At 56.6% G+C, this 16862-nt stretch overlaps 1 protein-coding gene across 3 annotated transcripts in view; it reads right to left on the bottom strand.

The window, feature by feature from the left end:
- The window catches only part of NCS1 (neuronal calcium sensor 1), a 55730-nt gene that overhangs the window by 17757 nt on the left and 21111 nt on the right, over window positions 1–16862 (bottom strand). For 2 of the 3 annotated variants that reach the window (XM_043469850.1, XM_043469848.1), the window contains exons 2-4: window positions 11700–11724; window positions 1839–1977; window positions 181–259 (exon numbers count right to left, since the gene is read on the bottom strand). In XM_043469850.1, the coding sequence (XP_043325785.1) occupies window positions 181–259; window positions 1839–1977; window positions 11700–11724 (243 nt within the window). Of the gene's footprint in view, window positions 1–180; window positions 260–1838; window positions 1978–2691; window positions 2773–11699; window positions 11725–16862 lie in introns of all 3 variants that reach the window. The other variant, XM_043469849.1, reaches the window with a different exon arrangement.

Below are 16862 nucleotides of genomic sequence, written 5' to 3'. Positions count from 1 at the left end.
TCCTGCCCCATCTGTCCACCTGCCTAAAGAAGCCACGTTCCTCCTGCCTGGGCACCCCTGGGAAACCGCCTCTGACCTGGAAGGACAGGACTTCTGTGCCACTGTCAGCGCCAGGCAGACAGCCTGGGCCCGGGTGTTTGGCCTCCCTCCAGCCTGGGACCACCAGGGAGCAGGACTTACACCGCAGCTTCTCATCCAGGGTTCCCCTCGAGGTCACCGACAGCGCCTGGATGAACTCGGAGAACTCGATCCGCCCGTCCTGCAGGAGAGAGAGGGGCAGGCGTGGCCTCGTTAGTGTGGGTCAGGCCCCTCCTCCAACGGGTGGTGATGGATGGATGGCAGCAGGTACCAGACGCCCAAGTGCAGAGCAAGGGAGGGAAGGGATGAGGTTCAGAGAAGATGGGGGGGTGGGGGGACGGGGAGGATTAGAAATGGGACAGGCCAGGAGGAGGGACAGCGACAGGGCGAGCCAGGGGGAGAGCCTGACTCCACAGCTGGTGGAAGGAACAGCCAGCAGCTCCCTCAGCACAGCACAAAGGCCCCCAGAACCCCCTTCTCCTCAGCCTAGAACCACAGGCTCAGAGGCTTGAGAAGAAGGCGGGGCTCTGGACTGTTCGATCCTGTTTGGTTTGCAGCTGAGGACACTGAGACCCCGGAGAGGCCGCCGGACTTCCTCCCAGGGTCAGGCAGCGTCTTGGCTGCCGCCGCCTGCGGAGAAAGCCAGGGCATGAAAGAGCAGAAACAAGCCTGAGTGCGTGACAGTGTGGAGCGTCGCAACAAGTAACAGGACGTCCACCACGAACATGCGGGAAGCCAGGAAATATGCCAGCGCAGGATGGAGTCCGGAGGACTGCAGACGCCCCAACGGTGGGTATATGCCGACTGTGCGGGTGGCCATCGCCGGTGGGGGGCGGCAGGGGTGGACACACTACAATGTGGATAAGGCTTGAAAACATCATGCTCCGTGAAAGAAGCCAGGCACAATGGATCTCATAGTATATGATTGTTAGTTTCCTCATCTGCAAAATGGGGGTAATTAAAAGGCATCCTTTACTGGTAGTCAACTGTAAAGTGAAAGAAAGTGAAGTCGCTCAGTCATGTCTGACTCTGCAACTCCGTGGACTGTAGCCCACCAGGCTCCTCCATCCATGGGATTCTCCAGGCAAGAGTACTGGAGTGGGTTGCCATTTCCTTCTCCAGGGGATCTTGATGACCCAGCGATCGAATCCAGGTCTCCCCCATTGTAGGCAGACACTTTACCATTTAAGTCACCAGGGAAATCCAGTTGACTATAAGGTCTCAGTAAAAATAATGCATGTAAAGGGCTTAGTACATAGTAAATGTTCAGTAAATGTCTATTATGATTACAAATCCTATTATTATCCCTGGAGGCATTTGCCTTTTGTCCTTGTAAGAAAAGGGTCAAGGTGGACATATATGTGTGCATGTGTGCATACACGCATGTCTGTGTGGATGGTATGTGTGTGCGTACATGGATCTCTGCGGGCGCCTTGAGCATGTGTGAGCTCACACAATGAATACACATGCATGCATTTGTGTGCAATATGAATGCGTGTGTATCCATGTGTGTGTGCATGCATTTATGTGCAACTGTGCATATGCATGTGTGGGTCGCATACATGTGTGTGCATTTGTGTATATGTGTATGTGTGTTCCTTCTCCGAAGGGAACATAAGCGGGTTAGTGTGGGTGTGGAGATGCCTCAGGAAGGAGGGGACTCTGGGCTGGTTGTGGGGGGTTGGGGGGACTCCAGGCTGGTTGTGGGGGGTTGGGGGGAGACTCTGGGCTGGTGCAGGACCCGTCAATCCCCAGCTCACCTTGTTCTCATCAAAGACATTGAAAACAAATGTGGCAAACTTGGTGGGGTCCCCAAATGGGAAGAACTGCTTGTAGATCTTCTGGAAGCCCGCCGCGTCCAGCTGCCCGCTGGGGCAGTCCTTGATGAAGCCCTTGTACCTGTAGGTAGAGACCAGGCGAGAGACGGTGAAGGAGACTCCAGCATCACCACGTGCTGGGAGCTCCTGCCCAGCATCCCGGAAGCCAGAGGCCCTGTCCTGGGAAACTGTGCCACACGGGGTCGTGAGCACAGACCTGGACATCACAGGCCTGGGCTCATCCAACCCTTGCCTCTCGTTAGCTGTGTGACTGGCAAAAGGTGGCCACACCTCTCTGAGCCTCATCTTTCCCAGGGGGTAAGAGTCACATGGCCACTCAGCCCCCTGCTCCACACAGGCACCTAACACAAAACTCACACAAGCAACCTCCTCGAAGCCTCGCTCTTGCGCAAGGCACTCCCACCTCCCCCACCTTCTCCACTGAGCCCCTCCTGGAGCCGGGCAGGCTGGTGGCGCTGGTGGGCAGAGCCACCATCTGGGGCCTGGCAGCTGGCTCCTCCCACGTGCCTGCACCCCCCATGTGCACACACCCGCTCCCCTGCCTCTGTTCCCAGGGAACGGGGTAAACAGTGCAGGAGGAGCCCGGCAGTCTCTCAGGGCACCTCAGGGCTTCCCACTGGACCTGTCCACCCTGCGTTCCCAGGGCCCAGCACGGGACCCTCCAGACAGCCAGCCAGCTGACGGCAACATGGCTTCGCAGCCCACATCCCGGCTCTGCCACTTGCGGGCTGTGCGTCCTCGGGCAAGCGCCTTCTCCTCTCTGAGCCTGACTCACCTCCTCCACGAACAGCGACAGCTGTGACCTCCGCCACGCGGGGACTGTGCGAGATGCTGACATAGCATCCTTGGCACAGGGTTGGACATAAAAAATAATCCATGGCATGATCTTTAGTGTCATGACCTCTGTGCTCTTTGAAATCAGTTCACCAGCTGGCCCCTGCATGGAGCTTGGCAACTCCAGCCAGGACATGCCTTCCTCCGAGAAGGATTCCCAGCACAAACAGGGGTAGAGAGACGGATCAGCTTTTATCGGCTACCAGCTGTTACCTCCACTCAGCCACTGTCTGCTGGGCGCTTTGCAAACCTGATTCTCTTGGGACACCCGAACAGGCCCACGAGCAAGGTATTATAAACAAGGCCCTCCCACCATTTTTTTTAATGGTGTGGCTTGTGGGAGTTCAGTACCCCGACCAGGGATTGAACCCTGGGCCTTGGCAGTGAAAGTACAGAGTCCTAACCCCTGGACTGCCAAGGAATTCCCAAGCCCATTTTAAAGATTAGGAAGCTGAGACTCCATCATGGAGAGATTTGCTAGTCCTCGCAGCCTAGACTGGAGCTGAGGCAGGGTACGAAGTATCCACTGAGAGGGTCAGATGCTCAGAGACACCAGCCCTGGAGATGTCACCGTTCTTCAGTCTACCCGGGGCCACTCTCCGATCAGGTCTTAGGAAAGTTACTGGAGACGCGTGACTGGCGGCCAACTCACAGGGAGCCTGTGGGGAAGCCACAGTGCCCCCACCCTCGGAGAACAATCTGAGGGGCCTGGGCCGGGGGAAGGGATGTGCAAGGCACAGGAAGGAGGGGGCCTTGGCAATCGTGAAAGTGTTAGTCACTCAGGTGTGTCTGACTCTTTGCGATCCCATGGACTGTAGCCCGCCAGGCTCCTCTGTCCACGGGGTTCTCCAGGCAAGAGTACTGGAGTGGGAGCCATACCCTTCTTCAGGGGATCTTGCCCACCCAGTGACTGAACCTGGGTCTCCTGCCTTGCAGGCAGATTCCTTACCATCTGAGCCACCAGGGAAGCCTGGGAAGCCTAAGTGATTGAGGTCAGACATCAGAAAGAAAGCAAGACAAGACTCTTGCTAACATGTCAGTGTTCTCTTAGGGGTGCGGGAGAGGCCGGGAGGAAGCCAGGAGATGGGGTGGAGCTCAGGGTCTGGCTGGTGTGAGTTCTCACCATTGGCAGTGCCCATCACAAGCAAGGGGTCTTAAAGGAGGCCGGGCCTCCATGTGTCCTCCCGCCCACGCCCTGGGGCACCTTGAGAGGCCAGAGGCCCAGGGCGGCGGTCCAGGCTCAGTTGCCCTGTCTCATCACCTTTGACAACAGCCCCATGCCAGGTGCTGGGCTAAGCCTTCGTGGACAGTTCCTCCTGCAGTCGCCGCTCAGCCCTGCTCGATGGGTTCAGTGACCCCACTTCACAGATGAAGGCGCTGAGGCCACGCCCCTCCCACAGCAGGACCAGGAAAGGGCTGGTCCCCCCACAAAACATCCTTCCCAGGTGTGTGTTCCAGGAGCAGATCTCCACGCCTGGGCCAGGATGCAGAGCCAGGGAGGAGCGTTTCGGAGCCAAGACCTGGTCTGTGACCCCTGGCCCCGGGTCAGGACGGGTCCCTAGGCACGAGGAGGAGGCAGGCCTGGTGCCAGGACGTGATGACCCACGTGGGGACATAGCAGGCCCTGGAGACCCAGATGGGGGCCACACTTCCCCTGGTGTCACCCAGCGCTTCCCATCCCCACCCCCCCCGCCCCAGTGGGCTGTGTGTTACTCGAGTGATTCTAAACTATTATTAAAATCAATAGAGGGATACCCGAAGGTGCCCAAAGCCATCTCCTGGCCGGGTCCCTGCGGCTGCCTGGCTCCTGGGAGGGGAAGGCGGTGGGATGGGAGCTGGCAGTGCTGTGTGCACCTGCGGGGGTGCTGGCAGTGGGGGCCCTGCGGCTTTCCTGGGGGGTGCAGGGAGGCTGGCCTCAGTGGGGAACCTCCAGGGGGTGGGGGGCAGCTATCTAGTTTCCCTGGCAGAGGCTGTCCCTGTCCCTGTGGGGCCCAGCCCCCTTGGTGCCATTAGCAGCAGCCCACCCCAGCCTGATGGCCCAGCCTCCCCTGCCCACTGTCCCCGCCCCCCTCGGCCCATATTCCACACCCTGCGGCACTTTCCAGAGTTGGCCATGCCAGCCACCCTCCCGGCCTTCACACCCGCAGGTCCCTGGGCCTGCAAAACACCTCCTCCTCCCCTTCACCTGGATACGCACTCATCCACCAGGTCCCAGCTTCCCTCCAGGAAGTCTGCCCAGCTCCCCCCCAGGGGCTGCACTGCTCATCTGCTCCCCCAGCCCTGGAAAGACCCCAGGGCAGCAGGAACCACACTGTACCACACGTACCTTCAGGCTGTGTCCCCCATCCTACCAAACTCCCTGACGCCACGGCGCCCCCACGCCTGGCCCAGGGCCTACACATAACGAGGGCTCAGTAAGCGTCCCGTGAGCTCAGTGAATGAGCTGGGTGAATGAATGAATGAATAAATAAACACATAGAGAGAGGGAGAGCCAGGCATTCTTCCTGAGCCCCGGAGACCCTGGTCGGAACCTGAGAACTCCAGGCAGGTGGTTACAGAACCACGGGTACACTCCCATCCCGCCACGGATCGATGGGAAACTGGGGGCCCAGAGAGGGAGAGAGACTGGTCCAAGGTCACACAGCAGACACTAGGCTCGGTCCCGGGACTCCTGCCTCCCAGGCTTACTCTTCATCTGCCTCTCCTGCGAGCCAAGCTGCATGTAAAGGCAAGTGCTTGCTCTCCACACACTGTAACCCCATTATCAGAAGATGGGGGCACCCCATCTCACTGAAGCAGAGAGGAGTCTGGGCCCAGACGCCCCAGTGGCCCCCAGGCCCTGAATTTGCTCTTCAAGCCCTCACGGCTCTGAGACCAGGACTTCCTGCCAAGGCCCGGTTCCAAGGTGCAACTCAGCACCCCCTGGCTGGCAGAGCCGAGACACACACCCCAGGCACACACACCCCCTCCCCACCGCGGGCACGCAAGGGAGCTGCTGCTTAATAACTGAGTTCCTGCCCGGAATTCCATCCCAGGATAACGAGAGACGTACGTGACTGTGCCCCATCCTCGGCCCTGGCTCAGGTTCTAACAGGCCCGGGGCCTCCTCCGTCTCCCCACTGCCCCTCCCTCTCTGCTTAGACACACAGCTGCCTGGAAACCTGCGCCGGAGCCCGCCCTGTGCTCCAGTCCCGGCTCATCGTGTCTCACAGTAAGAGGCCTGAGGAAAGCCCTTCCCCGCAATGTCCCACAGTTTCTCTGCTGGCAAAATAAACAGCTTAGACTAGATCAGGGTTTTCTACTGGCGCTACCGACATCTGGAGTCGGACGATTCTTGGTGGTGGAAGCCTGTCCAGTGAGATGGAATGTTTGACGGCTTCCCTGGCCTCCCCCTGCTAGATGCCAGAAGCATCCCCACCCCAAGTTATGACAACCCAAGGTGTCTCCAGACAATGCCAATATCCTCCCTGGGGCAGAGCCACTCCAATAGAGAACCATAGGACTAGACGGTCTCCGGGGAGCCCCACAGAGCAGAAAGAGGGTCTTCCCCAGTGTCTACCTTCCAGTGGTTGAGGATTCCTAACAACAGGGACCCGGGCTTTCCAGGTGGCTCAGCAGTAAAGAATCCGCCTGCAACGCAGAAACTGCAGGAGACACAGGTTCACTCCCTGGGTGGGAAAGATCTCCTGGAGGCGGGCATGACAACCCACTCCAGTGTTCTTGCCTGGAGAGTCCCATGGACAGAGGAGCCTGGCGGGCTACAGTCCATGGGGTTGCAAAGAGTTGAATATAACTAAACTGACTTAGCATGCACACACAGACATGGGGCTATGTGATTTCTGGGCACCATTTCACCAAATCGTTCCAACAAACCCAGGAAGTGGGGATTATTACACCCATTGTACAGATGGGGAAACTGAGGCTAGGAGCTGTTACATTTCCTCTTGGCTCAGGGCCACCACATGGCATTTCTTCAGCCCAGCACACTCCTTCCCCTCCTCCTCCCCCCTTTTGTTCTTAGCCTCAGTGCATCTCCCCATGAGAAGCCCCCTCTGCCCACCCCAGACAGAGCCAGGCTCCAGCACACACACTCACAGCACCCTGTCCCTGGCCTGGGCCTCGCAGTGGTGGCCGTAGCCTCTGTGATGACAGGCCAGTGAGCGCATCTCAGGGTCTGTCAAGGCAGGAACCTCACATCTTCTAGCTCACTCCGAATCTGCAGGATGTACCGACACGAGGCAGGGGCTCAGTAAACACCTAGCAAGTCGCACGTGGGCAAACAGGGGGCCCGAGGTGGAGCCCCAGCACCACCTCTGTGTGCGGCCAGCCACCAGCCATGGCCCAAAACCTCCATGGCCTATTTTCCCGGGCGCCTTCTGCGTGGTTCCAGCCTAATGGTGGAAGCGACAGAAGTCCTGGCGCTGATGCTGGCGCAGGTCAGGCCAGGGAAGGGGAGCGGCACAAAGCATCCTCACACAGCCTTGTTTCAGAGCAGGGGTCTTAACTCTGTTTAGGGATCAGAGGAGAAGCCATGGGACCGAATCCGGGACACAGCCCTGCCCCGGAGCTCCGCACACGTGGTCCCCAGCCACCAGAGCACGGTGTCTGACACGGCTGACTGTACCTGAGAGTCAGCGCTCCACGACAGGGTGGGGATGAGAGAAGAAAAGCCTAAATTCGACAACTGCGTTCTGACGCCTCTTTAAGAGGGAAAGGGAAGGAAAAGAAATCTGTCATTTCATAAAAACACTGCAGGCTGAATGCCACTTACAAAACATTCCTTCCTGTACGCCTCCCACCACAGCACCAGCCTGTGTCTGCCCCCCACTGCGCCAGCCTGGGTCCCTTGGGAGACTCCAGCGCCTCATCTCCCCCAGTCCCTGCTGCCCCCGGCGCTCGGAAGGTGCCTGGCACAGAGTAGGTGCTCAGTAAGCCAACAAATGAATGAATGAATGAGGGAGTGAAGGAAAGAGGGAGTGGGTGAATGAATGAAGGAATAAGGGAGTAAGTGAATGAAAGTGAGCCAATGAATGAGAGTAGGGCATGAATGAGTGAATGAAGAAGTGAGCAAATGAGCGAAGGTATAAGGGAGTGAATGAGGGAATGAATGAATGAATGAGAGAATAATGGAGTGAGTGAATGAATAAGTGACAGTGAATGAATGAGTGAATGAGGGTGTGAATGAATGAATGAGTGAGTGAGTGAAGAAATGAGGGAGTGAGTGAATGAATGAGTGAATAAAGGAGTGAGTGAATGAATGAATGACAGTGAATGAATGAGTGAATGAGGGTGTGAATTAATGAATGAATAAGTGATGAGTGAATGAACGAACACCAGCCATGACCCGTGGGTCCGACTCCAGCTCAGCTTCCCGTTCTCTGCAGGCCCTGCAGCCCCAAGGCCATCAGGGCCTCGTTCCCCAAGGCCCCAGCCTTCCAGGCCTTCCTGGGACCCACTGCTCTCGGATCCCACGGAGTCTTGTCCCCTGGGACCCAGCTTAAAGCGAGCCCTTCATCGCCCTCCATGCCCACCCACCTCCCTGCCAAGGGTTAAGGGTGGCAAACGCTGCCTTCTGCAGTGTGAAAAGTGGCAAATAAATAGGTGGATAAAGAAGAAAGCATAACCCCCAGCTGCAATCAGCCAAACGCAGCTGGGACTGCCTGCCGCAGCGCCCTGGCAAACTGTTCCCCATTATCTTTTCAAACACCTCCTTTCCCATGGCATTCCCCTCCCAGCTCCCTGGAGACCAGCCTTCAGACGATCTGGAGGAGGGGCTCAAACACATCCCTGAGGCTGGGGCCTCTTCCCTGCACCTCTCCCCTCCCCCTTCTCACTCCTCCCACCCCCCCACCCTCTACAGCCCTCAGTTTTAAAGGACTTCCCAAAGCCACAGCGAGCCCGGCTGAGCCCCTGTACCCCTGGCCACGGAGGCCAGCAAGCTGGACCCAGACTCCACACACACACACACACACACACAGAGCTGGGTGACCCAGGCAAGTGTCTCCACCTGACTCAGAGCCTCAGTTTCTTCATCTGTAAAATGGGCTGCTCCTAGCCTGACCCATGGCATTGTTCTGAGCACCTGGCCCACAGGAGGCACCCACAGATGTTAAGGAGAGGCGGCCTCCTGACCCAGGGCTGCGACTGCAGACAAGGATCCAGGACTGACAGGTGGCCCTGTCGAGGCGGCTGCAGAATTCTTCCTGCCTCGCCCACTGTTTCAGTTACAATGCCATTAGGCTATTTGGTTATTATAAACATAATAAAAAGCATTACAGAAAACTTAGAAAATAGAAAATGTGAGAGAAAGAAAATACCCATAATCCATGAGGCCACCACCCCCAACACACCCACTACCAGCCTCTGGCCAGTTTCCTTCCCATCTTCTGTTCCCTCCGCACATTTTTCATCACAAAACTGTGTTGGGGGCACTATTTCCGCCCCGTTGCTCCCATTCAGGATCGCACTCCGGGTGATCACGATGTCACAATCGCTTGTAAGGGCCTGAGACTTGCCAAGGAAGGGGTCCCCAACCTCTGGGCTGCAGACTGGTACCTCTGGTCTGATCCGCAGCAGCATCAGACTAGACATAAAGCGCACGATCAATGTAATGTGTGCTTTAATCATCCCCAAACCATCCCCCTGCTTCCTGGTCCGTGGGAAAATTGTCTCCCGTGAAATGGGTCCCTGGGGCCAAAAAGGGTGGGGACCACTGTCTGTGGTTTCCTACTCAGCCCCCATCGAGGCCTTCAACCTTCTGTTGTGGTAAATGGAGCTCATTCATTCAGAGCAGGAAATAAGATGGTCAAGGACCATCAAGATGGCTGTGGACCCGGACCTGACGCTGGCCCCATCTCCCTGAGCCCCCAGCCTCCACCCTCTGCAAATACAGAGCTGGGGGCAGCCGAGGGGGCGACCAGCATGAAGCCAGGTGGGCGCTGAGAGCCCCCGTGGCCCGGCCCAGCCTCATATCACTGTGGCCTGGTTTGTGCTCCTGACCACCTGGGGCCCCCGGGGGACCTGGCACCTGCCCAGCTCTGCTGCTGCTTACTGGGCGGCCCAGGACAAGTCAGAGAGTCACAGAAGCCCCCCTGGGCCTGGCCCTTCTTCTGTGGAGCAGCTAGTGAAAATCAGCCCCAGACAAGACCACCCTGGACCGGGCTGGAGAGACAGGGAGGGTGGTCCGTGTGACCTCTCCCACGAGGTCACGAGGTGACGCTGCAGCAAACATGCCAAGATCTGGGGCAGAGGGAACAGCAGGAACGGAGGCCCCGAGGCAGGAAGGAGCCTGGTATGGCTGGTGCCTGGTGAACCAGCAGGTGAGGCCAGAGACCTCGGGGAGCCCTGAGGGCCAGGCGAGGGGTTGGGCCTTCATGCTGAGTGCAGTAAGAAGCCACGAGGGGCTTTTATATATATATATATATATATATATATATATATATATATGCATTTGCTTGTTTGGCCGCGCCGGGTCTTAGTCGAGGCGCGCAGGGTCTTTGCCCTTTGTGGTCACATGTGGGATCCAGTTCTTTGACCAAGGATGGAACTCCCTGCCTTGGGAGCTCAGAGTCTCAGCCACTGGACCACCAGGGAAGTCCCCACAAAGGGGCTTTAAGCAAAAGAGAAACACAGCAGGAAGGCGAGGTGAGGCGATCCAGGAGGGTGAGCCTGGAGGATAAAGACCTAGAAGCAGGAGTATTTCTGGAACGCCCACCTGGGGGAGTGGCGAAGTGGAAAATGAGGTTGGAGGTGGGTCAGGCCCACCTGTCGGGGCCGAGGACGTGGGGAAGGAAGGAGGAGGAGGCACTGCTCCCGCCCACCCTCCATCCCTGCAGCCATCTCACCACCCAGGCGCTGCCCACCTGGCCGGGGTCCCCGGCAAGGGGTCAGCCAAGCTGGGCAGGGCAGCCATAGCTCTCCCCTCTGCTGCCTGGACTCAGAGTCAGGGAGGTGTAGGCGGGGCTCCCCCAGGGGTCTCGTGGCCTGGGACCTTCCCAGTGCGGCCTCCACGGCCTGCTGTGATGGAGTGCACGTCTGAACAGTGGGCGGAAGACCACCATCAGTGGCTGTCGGCTCTTGGACCCTCTGCTGAGACCTTTACAGGGACTATCACTTCAATCTCTCATTATTCCTACATGGGGAAACGAAGGCTCAGAGGCCAAAGAGATGGGAAGAGGCAAGGCTGGGGCTCTAGAGTCCATTTCTAAGCCACCAAACTTTCTAGAAGGTCGCCAAGCCCCCCTCCTTGCTCACCTATCCACCCCCAACTCAGGTTCACCTAACAGTGAACCTGGGGGCTCCACATTCCGCAATGACAGACAGTACCCACTCTCCCCTCCCCACCCCAGGGAAGGCATCGCTAATCCATCACAGACCTCGCTGATGCCTCACTGCTATACTTTCCATTTGCTCCATGACATACGGCCTCAGAATCCTCCTTAACACAGCACTCCAGGCAGCTACTATGGACTGATCAGAGCTGGCATCCAAGAAGAAAACTATCCACCATCCTTGATCCAATCTATTCAATCGCTTTATAGAGAGAGTGGCTGAACCCCAGAGAGGAGGAGAGACTTCTCAAGACCATGTGATAATCTAGTGACAAAGCCGGGCCTGGGATCCAGTCTCCTGACTTGTTTCTGGTTCAAACCCCTCGCTCGGGTGAGCAGGGTCTGAAATTAACACTGGCGGTCCTCAGAGATGCCATCCGAGGCAAGGGGTCACCACCAACCTACCACCACCCCCAGCCACACAGTTCAGCTGGATCTACGTCCATTCCTTGTGAACAAAGGAATCTGAACCAAAGGTTGCCTGGACCGGTTTGTGGATAAGCCCCTCGCAGAGGGCCCTCCACGTGCCCCTGTCCTGGGCATCTGGGCTGCTGGCCCATCAGCACGAAGCCAACACCCCCAACCCACCCAAGAGTTTGGGGAAAACACAGCTACTCACCACTGCTGGACTTCCTTCTCGGTAACTGCAAGAGAAAAGAGAAAAGTGGCCTTTTAGCTCAGGGAGGTGTCCTAGGGGACAGACAGACACAGGGGAGCCTCCTTCCTGCCCTCCCTGCCCCCGCCCTTGGCCATTCTGCCCATGTCTGGACATTTCTGGACACCAGCCAGCTCTGTACAAGAAGATGCCTGCAATCCCCTACCCCCAGCTGGTGAGCAGTCTCAGTCTGACCATCCTGACCCCAGGGGGTGACAATGGCCCATCCCCTCCAGATGTCCACTGCGCTGCTGGGAGGACTGTCAAGACCAGCCTCTTGCAGGCAGGGGCTGGTCTCTCCCTGCTGCCCTGGGCAGGTCAGGCAGGACTGTGTGCCCGGACCAACACAGAGGATCAGTCGTTCCCATCTGGCGTCCCTGGGGACAGGATGGTCAGAGAAGCCACTGGCGTCCCCAAGCACTCAGCCTCCCTGCCGGCGCATGGAGGGCCGGGGCAGAAAGGCTGAACCCCCTCCTCCGCCCTGGAAGCACCCAGCACCCTCCCCTCCTCCACCCATCCCTCCAGCCCCTCAAAGCATTCAGCCCCAGGTTCTTTTTACAGGCAAGGCAAGAACGAAGCCGTGAACCAAAAGATGGAACAAGCCATATAAAGTAGCAGAACTTCCAGCCGAGCCCAAATAGTCATTCTTTACTGAACCGTGAAATAAACCAAAAAAAAAGTTGTTTTTTTTTCTGAACAGTACTGAATCAGTTCGGGTTGGAACAAAACCAGTAATTTCTCTAAAGTCACTGAACAAGAACATCTAACCACCTCTAAGGCCTCGCTCATTCCCGGGGCGGTGGCGGGGTGGGGGGTGGGGGGGTGGACCTTGGGAGAGCACTTCCAGCACTCCATGCCTCAGTTTTCCTGTTTGTAAAATGGGAATAACAGTTATAGTACCTGCCACACTAGCTGTCCTGGGAATCCAATCAGAACAGGCGTGAATATTCCTGAGTCCCCAGCACAGGGCCTGGCACTCAGATGTGCTCGATGCAGACTTGGAAAACGAATGAGTGAGTGAACAGACAGGAAGGTGGGTGTTGGGTGCAGGTCAGGTGAGTGAAAGAACTGAAGTCCCTTCCCAGCGAAGTGGGGAAGGAGGCCCAGGGGGATCCACCTCACCATGTGTGCCTGATCAGACTCGAGGTCACTTTTCAAGAAACTGTTCAGAGCAAGCTCGGAACAGCTGCCAAGTCCCGAGCGCCCACCACAAGCCTCGATCTGGAGCAGGGCGGGCCTCTGTGCTTTCGTTCAGCTGCCCTGACAACGCTCCCAGGGAAGCCGCCACTCTGCCCTGGTTGCAGATGGGGAAACTGAGGCACGAAGGGCGGCAGTGCGGTGGGAGGGCGAGGGTCTGCATTCGAGTCTGTGGCTCAGCCACCCGCCCACAGCCGGACCCTGGTGGTCAGACTCCCGGGGCAGGTGGCAAGACTCTGCCAAGCCCCCCTTGTCAGCACTCTCCTCCCACAAGAGGCTGGAGGAGATGTCCTGTCCACGGGCACAACGCTGAGTCTGTCATAGAGAGTGAAGCAAGTCAGGAAAACAAACGTCATATATTAAGACACACATGTGGAATCTAGAGAAATGGTACTGGTGAACCCATTTACAGGGCAGGAATAGAGACGCAGACAATAGAGAACACGCTTGTGGACGCAGAGGGGGAAGGAAAGGGAGGGATGAACAGAGAGAGCCGCATTAACGTATATACACGACCACGTGTAAAACAGACAGCTAGTGGGAAGCTGCTGTATCTATAACACAGGGAGCTCGGCTCAAGGCTCTGTGATGACCCAGAGGGATGGGATGGGGATGGGGGAGGGAGGTTCCAGGAGGAGGGGATATATGGACACAAAAAGCTAATTCTTGATGTTGTACAGCAGAAACCAACATAGCATTGTAAAGCAATTACACTCCAATTTAAACAGAGAGAGACAGCAAGGCAACAGTGAGACTTGTAGGTTACCAGGAACAGCCAGCCCTGGTGTAAAAGAATGCAATTTTCCAAGAGCGTTTTGGCAGAGGGTAGAGAGTCCCTCGGACAGCAAGGAGATCAAGCCAGTCAATCCTAAAGGAAATCAACCTTGAATATTCATTGGAAGGGCCGATGCTGAAGCTGAAGCTCTGATACTTTAGCCACCTGATGCCAAGAGCCGACTCAGAAAAGAAAGACCCTGATGCTGGGAAAGATTGAGGACAGGAGAAGGGGACGACAGAGGATGAGACGGTTGGATGACATCATCAACTCGCGGACATGAGGCTGAGCAAACTCCGGGAGATAGTGAAGGACAGGGAAGCCTGGAGTGCTGCAGTATGGGGTCGCAAAGAGTCGGACATGACTGAGTGGCTGAACAAGAGAGTGGGAAGGGAATCAGGCAGGAGGGTGGTGAGGGAAATCTTCCCTGGTCTAACAGAGACTGGGCAGCCCTACACTTACCACCCATACTTGGTAGAGAAGGGCAGCAGGAGCCAAGGGACTGATCCTTAAATTCAACCTGGAGACACAGGAGATCCATCACAGCGTAGCCAGGAGCTTAGGGGCTCACACTCTGGAGCCAGAATGGACAGCCCGAGTTTAAACCTAGCTCCGCAGCTTACTAGCTGTGTGTCCCCGGGTGAAGAACTTCCCCTCTCTGAGCCTCAGTTTCCTCATCTGTCAAATGGGCTAGTTGTGAAGACTAAAGTGCTTGGTGCTCTTCACGGGCATAAAATCCCATAGATAGGTGTGCTCCCGTTTTCCCAATGAGGAGATTGAGGCTCAGGCAGGCCAGCTTACGTGGCTGAGTTACCTGAGGTGGCTGGGTGGGGCCAGGGGCCAGGACTGTGCCTCCAGAGCCCAGGATGGATGCCCAAGTGGACAGCCACCCCCCGCCCCAACTTCAAGTCATCCAATGAACTGTGTGACCTTGTGTGACCTTGGCATCATATGATACAAACAAGAGGAACAGGGTAGCAAGCGCTGGGGTGCTGGTCCACTGCTCACCTTAAGCAAGGCCACCCCTCAAGGTCAGAGGAGGAGGCTTCCCTGGAATCCCCCAGCTCAGAAGTCCCAACCCTCTCCTGACCATGCCCCGTGCCCCATCTCCCAGCAGCACCCCCTCCCCAGGGCCTCTCGACCTCCACCTCCTCCCCAGTCCCTTCACCAGGCCCTGTACCCAATAAGCCCTCAAGACACAGACACAGTTGGCTGCCCCTTCCCCATTACAAAGGCCCCCACAAGATAGCACAGAGTGGTCAGCAGGTGGCCAAGCTCTGCGGGCTGTGAGCTGGGAAGGGGGAGACAGGCCCTGCCCCTGCTTCACGCAGCTAATTAACCAGGAAACAGGTATCCCCTGGCCCCGTGCCAGGCCCGGCAGCTGCCACTGCTTCACTGCCTGTAGCTCTGGGGTCTGTTGGAGGGGTGGCAAGCAGCAGGCAGGTCTCGGAGGGGCTTGGCCACCTGCCCCCACTCCACAATGGTCAGGCAGGCCTGCCTCCAAATTCCAGCTCCCAGTCTAATCATGAAGATACAACCAGACAAATGCAGAACGTGGGACATTCGACCAGACAACTGTCCAGGGTACTTAATTGTCAGTGCGAAAAGGTAGAAAACAAGGCAGGTCATTGTTCCAGATTAAAAAAAAGACCAACAGACAAGGCCATCAAATGCTACTTGAAATGCCTGGCTTGGGTCATGAATCTGGAGTTAAAGACCAGCCACTACGGGTGCAGATGACACCACCCTTATGGCAGAAAGCAAAGAGGAACTAAAGAGCCTCTTGATGAAGGTGAAGGAGGAGAGTGAAAAGCTGGCTTAAAACGCAACATTCAAAAAATGAAGATCATGGCATCCAGTCCTATCACTTCATGGCAAATAGATGGGGGAAAAGTGGAAACTTGCAGATTTTCTCTTCTTGGGCTCCAAAATCACTGCATACGGTGACTGCAGCCATGAAATTAAAAGATGCTTGCTCTTTGGAAGGAAAGCCGTGACAAACCTAGACAGTATATTAAAAAGTGGAGACATCACTTTGCCGACAAAGGTCCATCTAGTCAAAGATGTGGTTTCTCCAGTAGTCTTGTATGGATGTGAGAGTTGGGACATAAAGAAGGCTAAGCACCAAAGAACTGATGCTTTCCAACTGTGGTGTTGGAGAAGACTCTTGAGAGTCCCTTGGACTGCAAGGAGATCAAACCAGTCAGTCCTAAAGGAAATCAGTCCTGAATATTCATTGGAAGGACTGATGCTGAAGTTGAAGCTCCAATGCTTTGGCCACTTGACGCAAAGAGTCAACTCATTGGAAAAGACCCTGATGCTGGGAAAGACTGAGGGCAGGAGGAGGAGGGGGCATCAGAGGATGAGATGGTTGGATGGCATCACTGACTCAATGAGCCTGAGTTTGAGCAAACTCCAGGAGACGGTGAAGGACAAGGAACCTTGACATGCTGAAGTCCATGGGGTCACAAAGAGTCGGACATGACTGAGCAACTGAACCACAACAACTATGGGTGTGACAGATATGATGGGGATGGTGGGGGAAGCTGCCCACAGGTAGGCACTCAGATGCCCGGATGGACTCACTGCTCATTTCGTTAGGAGCAGCTACGGCATGGAGGTGACGTGGGACCATGTCCTCTTTCCTTGGGATGTGCCCTGAAGTATTTAGGGGTGACAATCAGGATGCCTGCAGCCTCCCTCGAGAGGTTCAGAAATATACACACACATATTTAGAAAGAGACAGGAAGCAAATGTGGCAAAATGCTGACAGCTGGCGCATCGAGACAACGGACGCACAGGTGCTCCCGGCCCCAGAGCCGCTCTTGAGCTTTCAAGATTAAAAGTTGGGGGGAAGCTTTGGCCTCATCAGCCCACCGCCTGTGTGCACCCCCTCACAGCGCCAGAAGAGCTGAGGGTCCTGCTGGGGGCACATGCCCCCAGCAGCTCCAAGGACCACAGGCACTAGGAGGGAGGAGGGGGCGAGGGGACAGTTATGGGGTCCCTCTGTCTTCGCCCTCTGCCCAGACACTAGAGTGACATTCCCAGGCTCAGGCTCCCCGCTTGGGCCCATCCCCCATCCCTCCGAGTCTCCATTCAAGTGTGAAATTAACATGCATCCACCACGGACTCAGCAGGTCCGTGCTCAGGGCTCA

This window comes from Cervus canadensis, chromosome 5, assembly GCF_019320065.1.
Source record: "Cervus canadensis isolate Bull #8, Minnesota chromosome 5, ASM1932006v1, whole genome shotgun sequence".
NCBI lineage: Eukaryota > Metazoa > Chordata > Mammalia > Artiodactyla > Cervidae > Cervus > Cervus canadensis.
Note: the sequence above shows the minus strand (reverse complement) of the source record. Positions and strands in the feature narration are given on the sequence as shown.